The sequence below is a fragment of the Colius striatus genome, chromosome 1 (genome assembly GCF_028858725.1).
Source record: "Colius striatus isolate bColStr4 chromosome 1, bColStr4.1.hap1, whole genome shotgun sequence".
NCBI classification, from domain to species: domain Eukaryota; kingdom Metazoa; phylum Chordata; class Aves; order Coliiformes; family Coliidae; genus Colius; species Colius striatus.
Genome location: NC_084759.1, coordinates 183,938,662 through 183,959,254, shown reverse-complemented (window position 1 = coordinate 183,959,254; position 20,593 = coordinate 183,938,662). Strand labels below are relative to the sequence as shown.

Sequence of the window (20,593 nt, the reverse complement as noted above, 5' to 3'; positions counted from 1 at the left end):
CTTTCTGATGAGGATGTTGTGGGAGACAGTGTCAAAAGCCTTGCTGAAATCAAGATAGGTGACATCCATTGCTCTCTCCTCACGTAGCCAGCCGGTTATGCTGTCTTTATTGTGTCTGGGATGGTGGTGATTTTCCACAGCAGCACTTGTAGTGGTGTACCTTCTGTTGGTAGCTAAAAATGTGTATTGATAGCACATCAATGTTTTGGCTACTACTCGCACAGCATCAAGGCTGTCCCTCCAGCACTCCTTCCCCCACCTTCACCAGTAGCTGTGAGTGGGCAGGATCATGGTTGGGGCCATGGCCGGGACAGCTGACCAAGGAGATATTCCGTACCATATGACATCAGCTCATCAATATAAACTAGAGGAGAGAAACAGGAAGGGGGCCGTGATTCATTTTGGTCTTCCAAAGAAACTGTTACACATACCGAAGCCAAGACCCTGCTTGGGATGTGGCTGGCCATCGCTGCTGATAGGAAGTAGAGAGTAACAGCTTTATTTACTTTGCTTTGCATCTCACACACGCAGCTTTGCTATTTCTTTATTAAACTGTTTTTTACCTCGACCTACAAAGCTTCCATCTTATTTTCTCCCCTCCCTGGCTTGATTGAGGAGGAGGGTGATAGAGAAGCTATCTGGTTGGCCAAACAGGACGTGCCATTGGTGAATCTGTGTTGATTCACTCTGATAACCATCTTTTCCCTCATGTTTATTAACAACATTGAGGATGAGCTGTTACATCACCTTTCCAGTGATTAATTATTGGAAGAAATAATTCCAGGAAATAATTGTTGGAAGAAAACTTCAATGTGGTCATGAATCTGAGTTGCATCTGAGGAGAAGAAACTTGAAGCGACTCTGCAGATATACTGACTGTAAATTAAAGCAGAACATCAGTACAAAAGGTGAATGGTTCATGTTTTTTCTCTTATTCTGGAATATTTTTTACATCCTTTGAGCTTGTAGAAGTACTCACTGAGGTAGAAATAATCACAGTTTATCCTGACCTAGGCTTCCACTTGAGCACATTATAACTAAATACTAAAATGCATAAACAGCTGTTGAAGCTGCGATAAGAAACTCAGGCTCAACAATAGGTGAAGACTTGCAAAGAGAGTAGGTGAATTACTAGCTGCTGTTTTACCCAGCAAGTAACTGAAGTAGTGTAGGTTGTCTGTATTTTGCAGAATTTTATTTATTCCATTGAGCTAGATGTGATCCAAGTTTTTAATGGGCCCTCAGGACATTTAGACACAAAAATGCCTAAACTGATAACTTTTTTGTGTGTGACACAGATGCGTCACAACACAAGATGAGTAGATGAGGAAAGGGAGAGGTTTCCAGAGTAGCCAGGGCTTGAACATTCACTGTGTATTGGCCTGCCTGTAGGAAGTAGAGAGCAATTACTTCTGTTTCACTTGTTTTCCTCTTTCCTTCACTTAAGTTGTCTTTATGTCATACCACAAATGGCCTAATTTTTGCTCTGTTCTCCCTACCCTGACTTTATGGGGATGGAGAGTGAGTAAAGCAGCTACAGGAGTGCTTAGCTGCTGTCTGGCATCAACTCCCAACACCTCAGAAGCCTTTATAAAGAAAGCTTTCTGCTAAAGACATACCTGATTATTTTTTATGTTTTCTGTTGGATTACTTCTTGATTTAAGAGACAATTTGTAATTTTAGGCCAGTATTAGCTACCATAATGCAATATTGCTTGCCATATAATGCAAGTATTATATTCAACAGAACCAGAAAAATCCATTGATCTTTTCTTGATTCCAGAACACTTTGTTTGCATTGTTTATGTCAGTGTATCTCTTGTCAAGAGCTTCTAAATCCCAGCAAGATACATTAGAATTTCTGTTTTCCCCTTTTGGTTCATTTGATGACTTTACTTGTTCAAGATGACTGAATGGTAAGAATACAGTGCCTCAATAAAAAAAGACACAAGCAGGGCAAAGACATGAGAAGGAACAAAGCTTAGGGCCACGACTGCATTTTTTTTCACCTGTAAAGGCCACTCGGGTGTAGGGGAGCATCTCATGCTGCACATTCAAATAGCTCAATTTATTTGTAAAAAGAGGCTCTAACTGCAGCAGCATGAACTGCCCTTACTACCTTTAGTCTAGTACTTCGTGCTGAGCAGCTAGTCATATCCCACCTCTGAATAGCAGCTGCAGTAGCTCCTGTTTTTGCTATGCAAACAGCTGCCATCTCCCTCTCCCTGGCAAGAGCATCAGTGCCATTTGTCCTCCTGCACTTGCCACTGGTTTGTGAGCTGATAGGGAGTGGTTGTAGAAAGCTTCTGGTTGTGTGAGGTTTAGAAATGTGAAGTCCTGCTGCAGTAGGTGTAGGAGCAGTGTACAGTAGCTTTTGCTGGAGGAGGCATCATCTCAGCTCTCACACTAACTGTCGACATCCTGCTGTTCAAACATCTGCCATCTTCTCTGAGAAAAGGTGTCAAACTGGACAGAATTGCAGAGCATTAATATATTCACTGTTGTTGCCACTTATAGCAAGTATAGAACAGAATTATCCCAAGAACAGTGCTTTAAAGTCTTTTACCTAACAATTGTGTTTCTCTTTGAATTGTTGAAATGGTAATACTTTCAGCTAGCTTCTTTTTCAGAAATATCTCTCCTTGTAATGAATAGCTACTTGAGGTGACGATCAGTAACAGAGGCATTTAGAGTGCATATGGTTATCTGGCACAAAGGGAGTCTGGCCTATTCTTGGGAATTGTTTGTGCCACAATATATAAAGTGCATAACATGTGTGTGAAAGTTTGCTTCCTGTATTGGTTCTAATGTTTAACATGAACATATTTCCTATAAAAGCCAAGGTACTTTCAGTTCTGCAGAGAAAATATTTCTCTCTCCTTCCCTTCTCATTCATTTGCTATATGTCATGGTTTTGCCCTGCTAGCAAAGAAGCACCACAACAGTCTCCTGCTCGGTGTCCCCCATCCACCCCCACCCTCTTTAGGATGGCAGAGGTCCCAGTGAAATGGGAGGAAAAGAGATAACTGAGGATATTGTGGATTGAGATAAAGGCAGGGAGAGCTCATTGCCAATTACAGTTCTGGGCAAAACAGACTCCACTACTCGACTTAGAGAAAGTAGGCAAGTTTACTACCTACAAGAAATAGAACAGAACAAAAAGCAAAAAGAGAGCAAGATGATGAGAAAATTACAACCGGCACTTTAAGATCTCCCTCCCCCATCCCTCCTTTCTTCCCAGGCCCAGCCCACTGCTCCCAATATCTCTACCTCCTCCCGCCTCGACAGCTCAGGGGTGCAGGGAATGTGGTCAGTCTCTCACAAATGGGCTCTGCCACTTCTGTCTTCTCAGATGAGGATGACTCCTGGCTTTCTTCCCGTGCTCTGATATGGAGTCCCTCCCACAGGACACAGCCCTTAATGAACTTCTCTGGTGTGGGTTGTTCCCAACAGCTGTGGCTTCTGCCAATACAGGGTCTCTCACATGGGACGCAGTCCTTAGTGAATATCTCTGGCTTGGATTCTTTCCAACAGCTACAATTTCTGTGACTATGGGGTCCCTCCCTCAGGACACGGCCTCCTCTGGACATAGTCACTGCCTCTGGCACAGGGTCTTTAACAAAGTGCAAACAAATCTCTGCTTCACCAGTCCTCTCCACAGGATGCTCCAGCACACCTCCTCTTCTCTTTCCTCACTGACCTTGGGGTCCTCATGGTTGTTTCTCTCTCTAACTCCTTGCATCACCACCAGCTGGAAAAAGAAGGAAGAACAGAACAAGAAGAAACAGGAAGAACCCTACTCTTGCAGCTGCTTCTTCTTAAAAAGTGATTGTGGAGGCATCTAATTGGCTCAGGCCCAGAAGTGGGTCTGGCTCAGAGCTGGGGAGAGTTTCGAGCAACTTCTTAAAGGAGCCATCCTTAAAGCCCTTTCCCCCTTACCAGAAACGGCTTTGTGTCAAACCATGACACTGTTGTGCTCATTACTTGGTCTCTACACATCTGAGAAAATATTAAACAACATGAAATAACTCTATTTATTTCTGTTATTTGGATGTCTTTTTTGTAATTTAATGAATTACAGCTGTATCAGTTATCAGTTAAGCACTTGCTTGTTAGAGGCTATCCACTATCAGTTGTTTGGAAAAATGCTAAGGAAAAAGCCTGTATTAATAAATTAATCACGCTCATCTACTTCACTAGTTAGAATATGAATTCTTATAAATCTGCAAATAACATAAAATTTTAGTCTTTGGTGCAATGTGAAGGGATATTTTTCTCTTGGAGGTCATTTTAGACTGTACTCACATATATAGCCTTATAAAGCTTGTTTGTTAATGTGGTGAGTCCCCAAAGAATTTCCTTGTTTACCACTTTTCTTATTTTCTCAGAAAATGTCCAGAGCACACCTAGCATCTGTGTCTGGTACAAACATTTAAGTAAACTTCTCTGTGCATATAGCTGGCCTTCAGCTATTGCCTATAGCACTGCTACTGAGACACTATGGAAATTCTGGTTAGATTTTGCTGTACATCAGGAAAAGATTTTTTTCTTCTAGTTATTATATCTAGGCTATTACATGTTTTATTTTTATAATTTTATCCCTGTAAGTATAAAACATTTTCCATAAATATTTGCAAATGTGTACTAGATGAAATTAAAGTTATTTTTTTCTTTTTCACTGATGCTTGCAGATGACTGTTGTATGGAAAGAGCTCTTTAGGCTTAAAACGTTAAGGACAGCAGTAAGACAAAACATCCTTTTCTCACCTGAATGACTCTTTGAGTTCTAGAATTCCTTCTGAGCATTTTGAAACTCTTGAGGATGATGAAGTTATGTGAATTAAAAGACACAGATTTAAACAAAACAGAATGGACTCAATTATTGTAGTAACCTAACCTGTCAAATTGTATGTGTTACTCCTAAGTAGCAATGTGGATAGACGTAATATTTAATTTTGTAGCAAGTCTCATTTATTGCTGAAAAGATTCCTCTTCTAAAGTCTTTGTGTTCTTAATAAGTAAAAAAAAAAATCCCCCAAAAGCTCTTCAGAAAACTGTATAGAGCAATACATATATAGATCAAGTAGGTTAAATTATCAAGCAACATGCAATAACGAGAAAAAAGCTATCATTTCCTTATGAGGTAACTGGAATATCTAAAAGTAACAGAGTATAACGTGATAGAGACTACAATATAGTCCTAGTTTGCAAAAGATCAAGATGTACTTCCATGTGTTCTCAATTACTTTTGTTTCAGAACATTTGAGAGGTGTTCAGAATGCAGTGCTGGTAACATATATATAAATCCCATGATCGTAAGTTGCTGGAAACTTCCGCAGTAGTGCACATATGCAAACCTTTTCAAAATGAAAAAGAACTTATTAGTGTCTAACCCACTACAGATTGGGAAGCTAGGGCTAACGACCCTCCTCACCCTCTGGTGAGAGAAAACAGCTTTCTATCAAAAATTAAGACATTTGCCAAGGAAATTGCCATTGAGGTATCTGAGCCAAGGAAGAATTGCAATGATAAATCAGAACAGTTATCATGCCTGTACCTATCATAAAGGCAATTTTCAAAAAATCCCGTAAAATGTTTATTGAGAGCCTCTGCAGGCCTACTGAACATCTCTCAGGTTCTGCTCCACTGACTATAAACTGTTGGTAACTGATGAAATATGGCACTGGCAGAGGCTCTTGAAGAATGAAATTGCATTTGCTCTTTGCCTGCCACAGCTATGGAAAGCTGTGCTTGTGAGGTGAAACTCTTAAGAACTAGTAAAAATGTATTCACAAAGTCTCTTCACTTATTAACCACCATAATAACATGGGAGGACAAGCTAAGATACCAACTGTGATGTTTACCTCTAGCAAGAGTGAACTTTTATCTGCCACCAGTACTTTATTGAATGAATATTAACTTTTTCCTTCTGTCATTTTTACTTTTTTTTCTTATCTATTGTCTTTCTAGGTTTTTAATGACCAACAAGTTCTATGAAGGTTCAGCTAGAAATTGGTCCACTTTGGATTCAGTTGAGATCATACAAGACGAAGAAAACACTGCGAAATTTAACGTTTCTGTCATCTCTGCTCCTGCAGAGTATTCATTTCATTGTCAGCTGGTGGGAACAAGCAATCTCTATCCTGTAAGGCTGATTCCATTCAACGATGAGGCAAAAAACTGGGATGTTTTCATTTCCAGGTTGCAAGTGAGTACACGTTGCCATTTCAGAGATAATTCCAAGAACTATTGCTTGCTATTGTAGATGCTGAATGACCTGCATTCATAATGCCCTTGCTTTCATTTCATCCTGAGGGAAAACGAAAAAGACAAGCTGATCCCCCTAGGTGAGCTCTTCAATAAAGGGGTAAAAAAAAGACATCTGAGCAATAAGAACATGAAAGCACAGCTTTGAAAAACAAAAATCTATGAAGTTGTCCCCAGAATAGGAAAAACCACTAAAACAAAATGTGCCTAATCAGGCAAAGAATTACTAAGTCCCCATGACTGTTCAATAAACCGGGCTGCTATTGGAAACAAGGACCTCTTAGGTGGGTGGCTTTATGCTGCTTACTTTGTTTCTGTTTGATTTCTTTGCACTTTGTTTACCTAGGAAAGAACAGCTTAGTGTGGTTACTGTTTTCAGTCATACAGACTGTCTGTACTCCTACAGATAGAAGCAAAGCCCGGTGCTATTGGATTTAACGGAAGGTTTGACCCGGACTTCAATCAGGAGCTGCATGGCCCAGAAGGAAAGCAGCTGGCTTTCTTTTTTTGTGTAGCATCTCCCTGATGATGAAAGTCTGAGGGAACTGGGGCTCTTTAGCTTGGAGGAGACTGAAGAGTGACCTCATTAATGTTTACAAATATGTAAAGAGTGGGTGTTAGGAGGATGGAGCCAGACTCTTCTCAATCATGTCCAATGATAGGACAAGGAGCAATGGGTACAAGCAGGAACACAAGAGGTTCCAAAGAAACACAATGAAAAATTTCTTCACTGTGAGAATGATGGAGCACTGGAACAGGCTGCCCAAATGGGTTGTTGAATCTCCTCCTCTGGAGACGTTCCGAACCCACCTGGACGAGTTCCTGTGTGACCTACTGTAGGCGGCCTGCTCTGACAGGGGGATTGGACTAGATGATCTTTCAAGGTCCCTTCCAAATTCTGTGATTCTGTGATTTTCTGTGTATTTTATGCAGTAGTGTGGACCACATATGTGAGGTACAGATGACCTTTATTCTTTATTCTTTTGAGCATTGATCTTGACCTAAGAGAAGTACACCTGCATTTATAACTTAAACCAATATTGCACTCAGAGATATCTTTAATTAAAGAGATCATGGAAGTTATAGGAGTAATTACAATCTGGACTCTACTTGTCAAAGATGAACTAATTTCATGATAACTGGATACAAATGCTGATATAGTTGTATTTACAATTTAAATAAGAAACCAAATCTCAATAGTCCTGATTTGCCATTTCTGCTTAAACAATGGAAATCTCAAAGAAATGGAATTGGTGCCAAAAAAGATTTATTTTCCACAAATTCCAGGATCAAGTCCCACAGATTTTTTGAGGAGCAATGTATCAGTACACATCAATGCTGTGAAAGTTCCTCATGATGGTGTCTTCAATGAAAAGACCTGAAAATACCTGAGCCCATACAAGTATACTTTGCCTAGTCAACTCTTTGAAGTTACACTTTGGCGTCACTAGGCTGTGAAAGTACATGGGCCGTGAAAATACAAAGCGTCCACTTACAACTTGTCTTTTCTATGAATCTCTATATGCATTGATACCACTGACTTCTCAGACCTTGGAAAGAAGCTTGCACCACCCTTTGTAGGCATCCTTTCATTGAAGTCTTGATCAAGAGTAAAAGTAGGAAGGTTTCCCACCTTCTTTAGTGATTTGGAGAAGCAGCTTCTTCCGCTGTTGAGACAACAAAACTTCCAGTTCCTCTTGAGAAAAGTCTTTCTCTGATCAAGTCAAAAGCATGGAACACAAACTGAAAGACCTGTCCCGATCTTTTCTGTTGTGTGAGAAAACCAAAAGTCCTCTTTCTGAGCTCATTTGCAAGTTCTATCTGAACTAGCTCGTATCTTTCCAGGTATCTTCCACTGATACATAGTGAAACTTGATTGATCTCAATATCAGTCTTTGTTCTAGAATGAGGTCTAGAAACCCTCAAACTCTGTTGCATGGTGGTTGCAGTCAGCACAAAATCTTATTGCTGAAATAGACACGTGACTTTCAGTTCAACATTATGCCATGTGTTAGAAACCAGGATCCGATGCCAATCTAGTTGGCATAACTGCACTTTTCCACAGTGAGTCCTGAAAACAGTGTCACTGTATTAGAGGAATACAGCCTATGAATATTCTCATGAAGCCTATCACAGCTTGTTCCAAGGCAAAGCTTAACTGATGCAGCCTTTTACTTTATTTCTGGAACTAGCTCAATCACCACCACCACCACCTAAAGAACTGATATGGGATGCTGTCTAGGAGTGCCCATAGCCTTGAATGTCACCACTCATAGCTGTACATAGTACCAGTTTTGGTGGGATTTTTTGTTGGTTTTGTTGTTGTAACAGGAATGGTTGTTCTAACACAATGCCTTTTATCCTTTGAGGATCTCAGAATTCTCTGTGAAGTTAAAGAGGAGGCTGCCATCAAAAGCACTGTTTTTATTTAGTATGTGGCATAGTGGTTTAGAAGCCCCTTTGTTCATAAGACAAACTGACAAAACCAAAAATTAAAATCAAGAATATTAGTATTCTTTGTGGCTAAAATATTTCTACATTAAGAAGTTACATGTTCAGTGTCCACAAACCCAACAGATTTTACTTGAAGGCTTTGTCAAAAGTGAAACTATGAGAAAACCCCACTCCAAAATTTGTTTTTAAGTTCTACTGTAAATGCAGGCTGGTGTACCCAAGACAAATGACACTAGTCCAAACACTAAAATTAAAACTTCTGCAGTACAGAGGCCTGTATCCACAAGGCTTTTACATTCATAAAAAGTAGAGAACCACATGTAAGTATTTTTAACTTTTCTATAGGTAGAAATGCTGCTAGGAATCACATTTTTATCTCCAACCTGTGATCTAACACCCCCACAGGAATGATAAGGCTTCAAAAAAACAATAAGGGAACCCTGCATATACTTCCTCTCCCACCTAAAAGTAGACACAGCATTTTAAGAATGTACAATTAAAGCTTTCACCTTGAAGGCTCAATAAGCATAATCCTGCTTCAAAAAACTCTCAATAGGATTGACATAATAAAATTCAATATTCCTGGCTCTTAATCAGAAGTGGTAAAACCTTTCTAAACCAAATCTACCTGTTAAGGGCTTCAGAGAGTTCTTGTAAATGTGGTAACAAATATACATTGTTTCCCAGAATTTCAATCAATTTTTTTGAACATAATTAACATAAATCAGCACCTGCTTTCTATTTTTATTGTAAATTTGTCTTTTGGACTACATTTCATGGCTCCTATTCACATTCTCATCTGTTGTCAAAGCAGTAGCTTAACAAGTGAAGGCTTTCGTAATCACCTGTATTCTCTAAAACTGTGCAAACAGTTCTCCAACCCGAAAGCTTATTTTCACTAATCCTGCTTTAATCAGAAGTCTGATTACCTAAAGTGAAAGCAGGCAGTCTGGGCACATTAGCTATCATGATCTGACTTGGAAAGATGTTTCCAAGAGGCCCAGAAAAGCTTGATTTGCTGAAATTGTCTTCATCTCCACAGTAACTAAATAGCCTTCAGTTCTGTGTATGATAATGGTTTTATTAATCAGCATTCTGGAAGGAATAGACATTGATCTCAACAAGCATGTTATTTACACAATAACTTTACATGCCTGAGCCAGAAGTGAACTCAAACCCAGAGTGCTTACTGGTGTAGCACAGTATGCAAGCCACCATCGAATTGCTGCAAAGGTCATATTTCTTCACTGGTGGATTTATGATGCTTGGTGCTTTCTTTATACACCCATTTCAAAGAATGTGTGAACACGTAAGAATCCCATTCTTGATTTTTCTCTTTGAAATTAGTTGAGAAATAGTGAAAACCACACTTTCTTTCATCAAGTAGATTCCTTCAGAAGAAATCAGTGTCATTATGTGCATGTGTGTAGAGGGGGAGATTGCCTTCCCTTCATGGTTTTCTAATCCTTTGACTGATTTTGACAAAATTTTTAGAAGGATGGCTGTCTCAAAGGCATTTGGTTTGTTGATACTTTTTGCAAATTTGGTGGCTAGGCAGAGAATAGATCTCCACAGTAGTTGATTCTTCTGAGGAAAATAATATGTTAGGAGCTCAGTCAGTGGCAGACATCGAGAATACAGTCAAAGAAGATACTATAGATTTTTCTAACTGCTGGAAAATTGTATGTGGGTTTTGTATGTTAATAGACAACACAGATCCCACAGCTCAATAAAGCAAGCCATCTTTTCTCTTTTCACTCTCTGACATCCAAGGAGAGGGAAAGAAACATTTCACAATAGTTTTCTCCTTGAACTTCCACTAAAACTCAGTCAGATGGCTTTCATTAGTAGGTTTCAGGAGTTCTGCTTTACAAGGAGTTGTTATCTAAAATTCTATTTCAATAAATCTAATGATTTGGGGAGCGGGGCGGGGGGGTGAAGGGTGGAGGTAGGGGTTGGAGAGGAAGGTCTTAATTCTCATGCCTTTTGAGTGCTTTGAGTTGCCTGGGTTTTAAGTGGTCATTGAGCAATACTGTTCACAAGTGTCCTTTGGGACTTTTAAAAGTAACAAAAGTTTCTGAAGTGGGAAACTTCTTACCAAACAAATGAGTTCTGCAATCTTTCCTTTTTCTGAGTGAAAAGGAGACCTGAAAAATTGTTATGTAGAAGGTTTGATTCTCATTCTTTTTTAATGGGCGGAGTGTAAGGGGTATTTAACAGGTGTGCTTTTTGTAATTACAACATATATCCTGAAAGCAGGGCCTATTCTCCATGCTTAATTGCACTCATCTATCTAACCTTCTTCATTTTCAGATTCAAGGCTTTAACATTGAAAACAACCAGTTTTCCTATGCAAGTGACTGTACAGGTTTTTTCAGTCCTGGAATCTGGATGGGCTTGGTGACATCAGTACTTTTCCTGTGGATCCTGACCTATGGAATTCATATGATCATGCAGCTCACAACAAACAGTAGATTTGATGATCCCAAAGCTCCAGGTCTGTCAGTTCCTCAGACAGAATAGCCACAGATTGAATTAATGCTGCTACGGCTTTTCCTGGTCTGATATTTATGATTTTTATAACCATTGTACTTTGTGATATGTGTAACTTCAAAGGTTATGTAAACAGAAAGGAATAATTAAGTTGTATATAAAAATGATCCTTCTGCTTGACAATAATTATAATTCTACTTATTACTGTCATTTGCTAACAGCTATCTGTGCTAAGGGTCTGAAATGAGACTGTAGAGGCTATCACTCTATCTGGCTATCAGAAAAAGCAGTGCAGACAAACTTCAGGTTAAATATTATTGACAAAGAAAGGCTATCACAACAGAAATAAATGAGAATGATAAATAAGCTTTGGTAGAACACTATGTATTGAAAATTACCAGTCTCTCTAAAGGCTCTTTAGCAAGTATGCCATGTTGATGCTATGTCTTAAGAAGGCTGAGCTGTGTCTTCTCTTTATTTTTCTCTTGAGAAAACCATTCAGAAATGTACAGAACCAATAAAGTATAAGTCACAAAATAAATGGTCTTGAAAAGTCTTTTCAAAATACGTGACTTTGTTCAGATGTGATATCACAAATGAGAATGAGTGGATTAAGGTTTAGCTTACCTCTAGTGTAATCTTATGCATGTGAGAATTGAGTTATGCTAACTCATGCGTTTGTTTAAGCAGTGGACAGCTGATGGAGTTACTCAGCAAGATAGATCCGTGTCCAAAGTGGTCACAAAGTTGTATTTGGTGTCATGGCAGTGACTGACACTTTTTAAGCTCATAACCTAGTACAATTCAATGTACCAGTGCAGACAGCATCTTAATAGAGGTAAGGTAATTTTCTCAGTATCCCTCCTTTTGCGGGTGTCTTTGGAGTAGTTACAAAGCTTGTACAAAAAAGGGAAAAAAAATTGTATAAAGTCATTAGAAGTGTTAGTGTTAGTGTGCTGTTTAAGCTTGAGCATATTTATGGAATCTCAATGATTCCAGAAGCCTGGAAACATTTAGGGTGTGCTGAATTCTTCTGCAAATAATAAAGACAATACATCTTCTCACTAGGCAATCTTAATATGGAGTGAATTAATAAATATTATGAAAAACTAAGAAATAGTAAAAGGACAATGGTAAAATGGTAAAAAAATATAAAATTAACATTTTCCTTTTTTTTTTTCCCCCACAAGGTTTTGTTATGGCTGTGTGTGTTCCTTTAGTAGTTAAAGCGGAAAAATATATCAATTTAACAAAATTACATTTGTCACATGACAAAAATTCCAACTTTTCTGATCTCAACCCATAGGACCCATTGTCATAGGATAATGATATAGAAGAAAGACCGTTAGAATAAACTATTTAACTAGACCAACAATAGTTTCTACCCATCAATCTTGGACGTCACATTTTTATTATGCAGTTGAAAAGGCAAGTGAGATGCTACCTGAAGATATTCCTCCTGAATCATTCAATCCTGACCTGTAAAACAGAGAGAAAGCTGGCATGTAACTAGCAGAGGTGACTCCACTGCTGTAGTATTTTTCCCAAATGTTTTTCCAAACCTCAAAGAATGTTGGCATTTGATCTAAACAAAAGTGCTTTTAGAAAGGCATATTTTCTTTTAAAAAGTTAGTTTCCAGGAGAGACAACTGGACTTGTTTTATTAATTCTACCTTCAAAGCAAGTTACATGAATGTGGCAACTGAAAATTGATATAATATTCATGTAACTGATAACTAGAAGAGAGGAAGGCTTTACAAAGGACTTAGTTTGTAGAAGACAGCTTTCTTTTTACTTTTTTCTAGATTCAACAAAATTTGTAACAGATTTTTTTTTCAACAGTAGTGGTACATAAGTACTGAAGTACAGCTTTACAAGGCCACCCAGCTCAAGAGTCTATCTCTAGCAGTGGTACAAGTGTGGTGAGCACATAGTATCCTGTACTTCCTGCAGATGTCCTCAGCCATTTAAGCTCAGAGACTTCCTCAGCTAAAGGTGGTGTCTTTGTATTTAATAGTTCTGGGTACAGTTACAGTCCATGAATTTGTCCAGCCTTCTCTTGATCCTGTGGACTCCCCTAGAGATCACAGTCTCCTGATTGTGCTGTGACACTGGAGATACCTGTATCCTCTCTTGCTTGCCTGGCCTGGACTTTGGAGAAGAGGAAGTAGAGTCTTGTATAGTCTGTACCATGGGGAAGAGATAAGTCCCTTTCAGAGGAGCTTAAATTAGAAGAGATGTTTGAAGAAATGTTTGCTGGGTTAGTTTTTTGCTGATTCAGTAAAACTGGAGGCCTCTACAAAGGTTCAAACTAAACTGCTGTGTTTGAGATTACACATTCCAGGGTGAAGGGAATGACATTTTTTGTGAGAAAAAAGCATTTTCCCCTCACAATAACGATGCCATGATTCCTTTGGCAAACAGAGCATAATGAACACATTATTTCCTTAGTGAGCTGGGATATCCCTGTGATGGAAAGCTCAAGCTATGTGTTGCAGCCCTTGATGTGGTAGGGTTATCCTTGTGAGGTCTGTGCTGGGAAATACATCAGAAAAGGAAGGGACCTGCCTCCAACCCTAACTGTCCTGGAGGCCAGCTCAACTGGACTCTGGGGGCAATGGCCAAGACCTCTTAGAAGAGGATCACCTGCTCTCTGTCCATATGTGGTGGGTTGAGTTTGACTGCCTGGTGGATGCCCACGTACCCCACAGAGGCCACTCCTTCTGCCAGCACCCAGACACAGACATCCAGTGGACCTGCTGGAGTCCCCGTGCTGTTTTGAAGCCCGGCAGCTGCACACCATAGCACCCTGTAGCTGAAGAAATGACACTGTTCACTGATTTGATCAGGGCTCGTATTCTTCCTTTTATATAGGACCGGGCCTCAAGAAATTCTAGCAGGATTTTTCATCTGACTATGTTTGTTTACCTCTCTGAATAAAGTTAGGAACCTATCTGGGGCCTTCCAGTTCTGTATACGTCTGACTTTACAGTTCTTCTTAATGACAGATGTACTTGTTAAAACATGCCTGCTTTGGGAGCTGTTCCAGACAGAATATTAGCTCTGTCTGGAGGGTAAAAGCCTTTAGGACTTTCCTCAGAGCTCATTGAAATTATCAGAAGTACCAACTTTCATAAATGCTGGCTCATTTTTCTACAAACCACAAAAAAGACAAACCTAAACATAAAAGTCCTGAAGCCATAAGTTAAAGTATTTCTTCATAAAATTCACCAGCAATCATTTGTTGGAGGAGAGAGCTGAGATGGAGCTAAAACCTAAAACCTCCTGAAGTGATACAGGTTTGCTCTGTGTCCTGGTCTATTTCTTTCTCTGTTTGCAAAATTATTTATTTTCAAATCATGTGGAAACCAGAAATTGCTTACAATGAAACAGAATTATGATCGAAATAGTCCAAGAGTAGTATTTTTATGTAGGCAGTAAAGGAAGATAAGCCATTCCATCTGTCAAGTGAAGAATCAATAAAGTAATTGGTTTCTCCTTTCCATCTGACTGACAAATAATTAATATACAAATCAAAATCAGCTAATTGTTAGGCAGTGTCCAAGCATTAGAGGGCTCTGTAATTATTTCAGCAAAAGGAGAGTCAAGCAGGGGAAACTAGAGATGCTGAAAATGAGGAATGATCATGTTCCTATGTGACCTGATCTAGGTGAACCTGCTTCTGCAGGGGGGTGGACTAGATGATCTCTAAAGATCCCTTTCAACCCCTACCGTTCTGTGATTCTTTGATTCTATGAAATGCTAACTCCTAAGATAATCAAAGATACTAGAAGCTGAGAGTGTTGGATACTTGTTCCTGCTGGCAAAAAAATAGCAGTAGTCTCAGCAGGTGGTGATGATTGTGGGGGCAAGTGTAGTGATAATCTTATCCTTACATTGAACAAGAGGGTGAGACAACCCACACAAGGAGAGCGGGGACTCCTTTCCTGCAGGCTGGTTTTTTTTTGCTGCATCCTATGGTGTATTAACCTTGGCCAGCTGTCAGACACCCACTAGGCTGCTCTCTCCTCCTCAACAGGACGGGAGAAGGAAATAAGATGGAGAAGCTTGTGCGTCAGGATAAAGAGAGAGACACCACTTTCTAGTTATCATCATGGACAAAGCAGCAGAAAATTAAAGTATTACCAATTAGAAATGTTGGATAGTGAGAAACAAAAATACAGAATTAAAACAATAGCTTCAGTCTGTTCAAATGCCAAAAAAAATCCTGTTTTATATAACATCTTCCAGTAAAACAATCCGATCTTCAGCCTGCTAACAAAGGTTCTGCTATCAGATTAGTTCATTCCCTATCAAAATTAATACAAAATCAAGGAGAAAAGAGCTGTTTCCTCAGAACTCAGATTTCTGAAGGCTTAAAAGTTATTGAAGTACAGGGAAAAAAAAAAAAAAAAAAAAAGAGAAAGAAATGAGATCTTGCCAAGGGGTGGTTCCCTAAGTAAGCAGTCTCTCTCTTCCACAATGTGGGACGGTGTCTTTCTTAGTCTTCCTACTCGTGTGGGTGGAAAGGAGACTTGCAACAGTGACTGAGCCCAAGGGTGAATCATCTGCTATTGATGTCCCACAAATGAAGTGGCTTCTCTGTCTTCACAACTTTTCAAACCTCCTGTTTGAACACGAGTTCCCTGCTCCAGATTGACTGGATTTCTTTATAAACCCTGGACCTGGTATGTTCTTCAATTATTATATCATTCATTATACCATAATAGAAGATAATTTACTGAATGATCACATATTTTCTGCTTCGCAAATGGCAATGTGGGTGTCTAAGGGAAGGCTGCTATAAGATCTCCCCAGAGGCCTCTCCAGGCTGAGCCACTCTCTCAGTTTATCTTCACAGGAGAGGTGCTCCAGCCTTTGATGATCTTCGTGGCCCTCTGGATTTGCTCCAACAAGTCCATGTCCTTAAGATGGGGCTCCAGAGCTGGATGTAGTACTGCAGGTGAGGTCTCACAAGATTGGAGCAGAGGGGTAGAATCACCTTCTCTGTGTGCTGGCCATACTTCTTTTGATACAGGCCAGGAGACAGTTGGGTTCCTAGACTGCAAGTTCACACTGCTAGGTCATATTGAGCTGCTCATCAATCAACACACCCAAGCCCTTCTCCTCAAGGCTGCTCTCAATCCACTCATTGCCCAGCCCGTATTTGTTCTTGGGACTGCCTCAACAAATGTGCAGGACTGTGCTCTGTTTTTCCACCAAGGATGTAACATATCAGATTTTGCACTAGAGTAGCTGAGATGCAGGTGCTTGTCTGGGACTGTCACTTCTGCTGCTGAGTAATAAAATCCCGGCAGAGGAGAATACCAGATAGCTGCAAACACTGATGTCTTAACACAACATAGTGATATTGGGGAAGGATTTTTATTACCAACCATCAAAAGTGAAAACCAAAACATGCAAGCAGCCACGTGTGTTGTCAGGATCAAAGACCACATTGCTGACAGCCTGAGAAGCAGGACTGGCTCCACTTTGTGTGGTGTATTTTCTGTTTCTGCATGCCTGAGCACCATTCAGCTATTAACCTATGTTAGGGCAAGCCCGGGAGTGCTACAAAGATTATATCCTGCCCCAAAGACCCCTAAAGACTGTCCACAGCAGCATATAACTAGAGGGCACCAAAATCCATTTGTGGCCTTCTTCTCACTCTTCATCTTCTGACTGAAATTGAACAGGGATGTCTCAGGCCTTCAGTGGATTTAACTCTTCAGTGAAAAGGAGCAAAAACAAGGAGGGACAATAAGGTTCCACTTTTCCTCAGTTGACAATGAGAGTCCTTGCACTTCTGAGCAGTCACCTGAGTTCTTGCCTGGAAAAACAAGGGTGGTGACAAAGGGCCCCGCCCATGACAGTGAGGGTGTGCACACCTGTGTGATGCTGAGCTGCCTTGAAAGGTCTCTCAAGGCTTCAGCTTTGTCTCCTAGAACCATTCTCTGGGGCTGTCTGCGAACTAAGACAGGAGGCACCACTTTGGCTACCCTCCAGAAACTCTGAGATATCTGAAAGGGAATGGAAGAAGGGAACTCTACCACTATACTATATTTAGTTTACCACGTCTGCAAAACAATGGAATTAGACCCCAGAGCATTTGAGACAGGCAGTTGAATTCTGAATGGAAAAACCTGAGGTTTAATCTATCTTTTTATAACTATCGAGCATCACAATTAGATAGTTTTCACAATTGTGTACTCATGCAGCACGAGTGGAATGGTTACACCAGTTTTCACTGTTTTAGAATTTTACAGAAGTTTTTGTGAGCATACTAGTTGGTTTTGAGGCTAGAATTTAGACCTTAATGGCTTACCACTACCAAGTGGTGTGGTCTAATAGTGATTCATAGATACCTAAATGGAGAGAAATTGAGGGAGTGGGGAGTGTTGAGAGTTTGGGGTTTTTTTTGCCTTAAATAGCAAAACCAATTTTTTATTGTACACATCAGGGAATGCAAAGTTTATTTCTATTCTGACATAATTTGAACTCATTTATTTATAACTCTGAAGTTCAAGGGGAGAGAAGGGGTTTAGTGGTCACAGATTGCTGGGCTAAGCACACTTCTGGCAACAGATAAATGAGCTAAAGAGTAACAGCTGGTTTTCTTAGCTATAATATACGAAACACTTCCCTGCATAAAATTCGTATCTAAGAATTAAGACATAGTTCTTTGCCTAATGAATTACTATCTTCTGTCTGTTATGAAACTCTTGGTTAACATGTGACACAGTTACTTTTACCACCTTACCTTATCAGAAAGGTGAAGGACTTCTTCAAGAGGGTAATTTTTTTCATCTGGAATAGCCAAACGTTTCGCTTCAAAGATTCAGTGAAGTTGCACGTTACCCATTAAGTAAAATCTGCAGCTTGTCTAATCAGCAGTGTATGAGTGTGCTGCAAATCCTGAGCTGGATGCAGCTGCTCTGTAGTGGGACTCTTGTTCTGTGGTGAGATTGTTGTTGGATCTGGAAATTACATGGAGAGCAAAATTATAGCTGCTGTGTTCCACTAATGTTGTAATATACTAGTCTCCAGCCATTTGCACATTTTGTAGGAAAAAAAAGTCTAAAGTAAAGAAGATAATGTCTGTTATTAGTGTTCTAAGTGGAAAATTTCGTTATTGTCATTACATACTATTGTTTTAGTGTACTTGGAAGGAGAATGATCTTTTCCCTTTATACAATAACCCCAGTGTTAAATAATTACCTATTACGTATTTCTGTTAAGGAACTTAGTAACCTTGCCTTACCAGTGGTGCTGTGGTCATTGTCGTGTCATGCCAGATACTAATACAAGGCCCTGATACAGAAAGAGTCTCTTATGGTGGTTTAACAGCAGTCATCAACTAAGCACCGTGAAACCACTTGCTCACCAGCCCCCACTCCCCACCCTTGCACTGGGATGGGGAGGAGAATTTGGAAAAAAAAGTAAAACCCATGGGCTGAGATGAGAACAGTTTAATAACTGAAATTAAAACCAACAACAACAGCAGTAATAATAACACATTGTAATAATTGTAATAAAAGTAAATGTAACAGAGAGACAAACAAACATAATTGAAGACACAAAAAACCACAGAAACAAAACCCACACAAACAAATTATGCCCAATGCAACTGCTCACCACCGACTGATGTCAGAGCAGTGATCCGCCTCTCCCCACCAGCTCCCCCTAGTTTATACACTGGGCATGACATCCTGTGGTATGGAGAGGCCCTGTGGCTAGTTTGAGTCAACTGTCCTGGCCAGGCCTCCTCTCAGCTTCTTGTGCAACCCCAGCCTCCTCACTGGCAGGGCAGAGCAAGAAGAAGAAAAGGCTTTGATGCTATCCAAACACTGATCAGCAGTAATCAAAACATCCACATATTATCAACATTGTTTTCATCAGAAACCCAAAACACAGCTCTGTAGCAGCTATTATGAAGAAAATTAACTCTATCCAAGCCAAAACCAGAAAAATCTCCAAATTAAAATGTATTGATAGAAATTGCTTCATGTGTGTGGAAAGACTGCAGCTTTTTGACAGAACAGCCTTTATTTGCTGATGTGCTATAACGTGATGTGAGATTGTCATTAAGTGAAGAGCACAGCTTATATCTGGGATGACACTAGTTGTAGAGGCCATCTATTTTGACTAAGATGCTAAAATTAGCAGTTTTCCTCCAAATCCTGAAGGGTTAACATGAAGAATATAACTAGCAACAGGACAAGGGGTAATGGGATGAAGCTGGAACACAAAAAGTTCTATTTAAATACAAGAAAAAACCTATTTTACTGTGAGGGTGAGGGAGCCCTGGCACAGGCTGCCCAGAGGGGTTGTGGAGTCTCCTTCCTTAGATGACTTCAAGACCCACCTGGACATGTTCCTATGCGACCTGATCTAGGTGGACCTGCTTTAGCAGGGGGGTTGAACTAGATGATCTCTAAAGGTCACTTCCAACCCTACCATTCTATGGTTCTATGATTTATATCTCCCTTCTCTGCAGTGTAGTGCTTCCACCACCTGTCAGGAACACTGCTGGCTCCAGTGCCACTCACTAGTGCAGCTCCCAGCAAATGCCACTCAGTCTGCTAGTCTCACTGACTGTGCCTGACCTTACTTAGCTTGTTCAGTCCTAGCCAAGGTAGTTAAGACTGTAGACCATGAGTCATTGTCAAAGTTTTCTAAAGTTCGATTTTTTAAGCTCAGTAAAAGCACAAGCAGCCCAGAACTTGCATCTAATAAAAAACACTTTAGCTGAAAAGCCGTAAGGATTGACAACCAAAGGCCAAACTTTGAACCTTCCTCTGATGGAAAGAGCTCACATATAGATAAATTCAAATTAGGAAGTAAAAAATTGAGGAATGGAGAAAAATATTCCCTCTTACGTGCAGCAGCTCTAGAATAAGATTGCATGACCTGCACAGGATACAGGACTTGTGTATAAATCTATGAAATGATGCAAAAGTTTTAACAAGAAAACTGTAAAGAGAATGAAATTTCAGTTTCCTTCCAGTGGGGAACAATACATAATTAAATAAATGGGAAAACATAGCAACTACCTTAATATGTCAAGATGTTCACCACTTGTTCTAAGCCCAAGATTGGTGTATCCCCACAAGTAGAAAAGTGAGAAAAGGAGACAGGAAGCCTCCATGGATGAACAAATATCTGCTAGGACAACTCAGGGAGAAAGCAGACATCTATGAAAGGTGGAAACAGGGACAGGTTTCTTGGGAAGAGTATAGGAACATTGCCATAACATGCAGGGGTGAAACCAGGAAGGTTAAAACCCTTCTAGAATTAAAACTGACTGAGGATGTAAAGGAAAATAAGAAGCGCTTTTTTCAGGTACATCAGCAACAAAAGGAAGATTGGGGAAAATGTGG

At 39.9% G+C, this 20,593-nt stretch overlaps 1 protein-coding gene across 1 annotated transcript in view; it reads left to right on the top strand.

Annotated features, from left to right (window-relative positions):
* LOC104563193 (V-type proton ATPase subunit S1-like) overlaps nucleotides 1-11,948 on the top strand; it is a 58,215-nt gene extending 46,267 nt beyond the window's left edge. The window contains exons 9-10 of the mRNA XM_061988777.1: nucleotides 5,970-6,207; nucleotides 11,034-11,948. Of these exons, the coding sequence (XP_061844761.1) occupies nucleotides 5,970-6,207; nucleotides 11,034-11,243 (448 nt within the window). The 3' untranslated portion in view covers nucleotides 11,244-11,948. The remainder of the gene's footprint in view (nucleotides 1-5,969; nucleotides 6,208-11,033) is intronic.
* The last annotated feature ends 8,645 nt before the right edge of the window (nucleotides 11,949-20,593 follow it).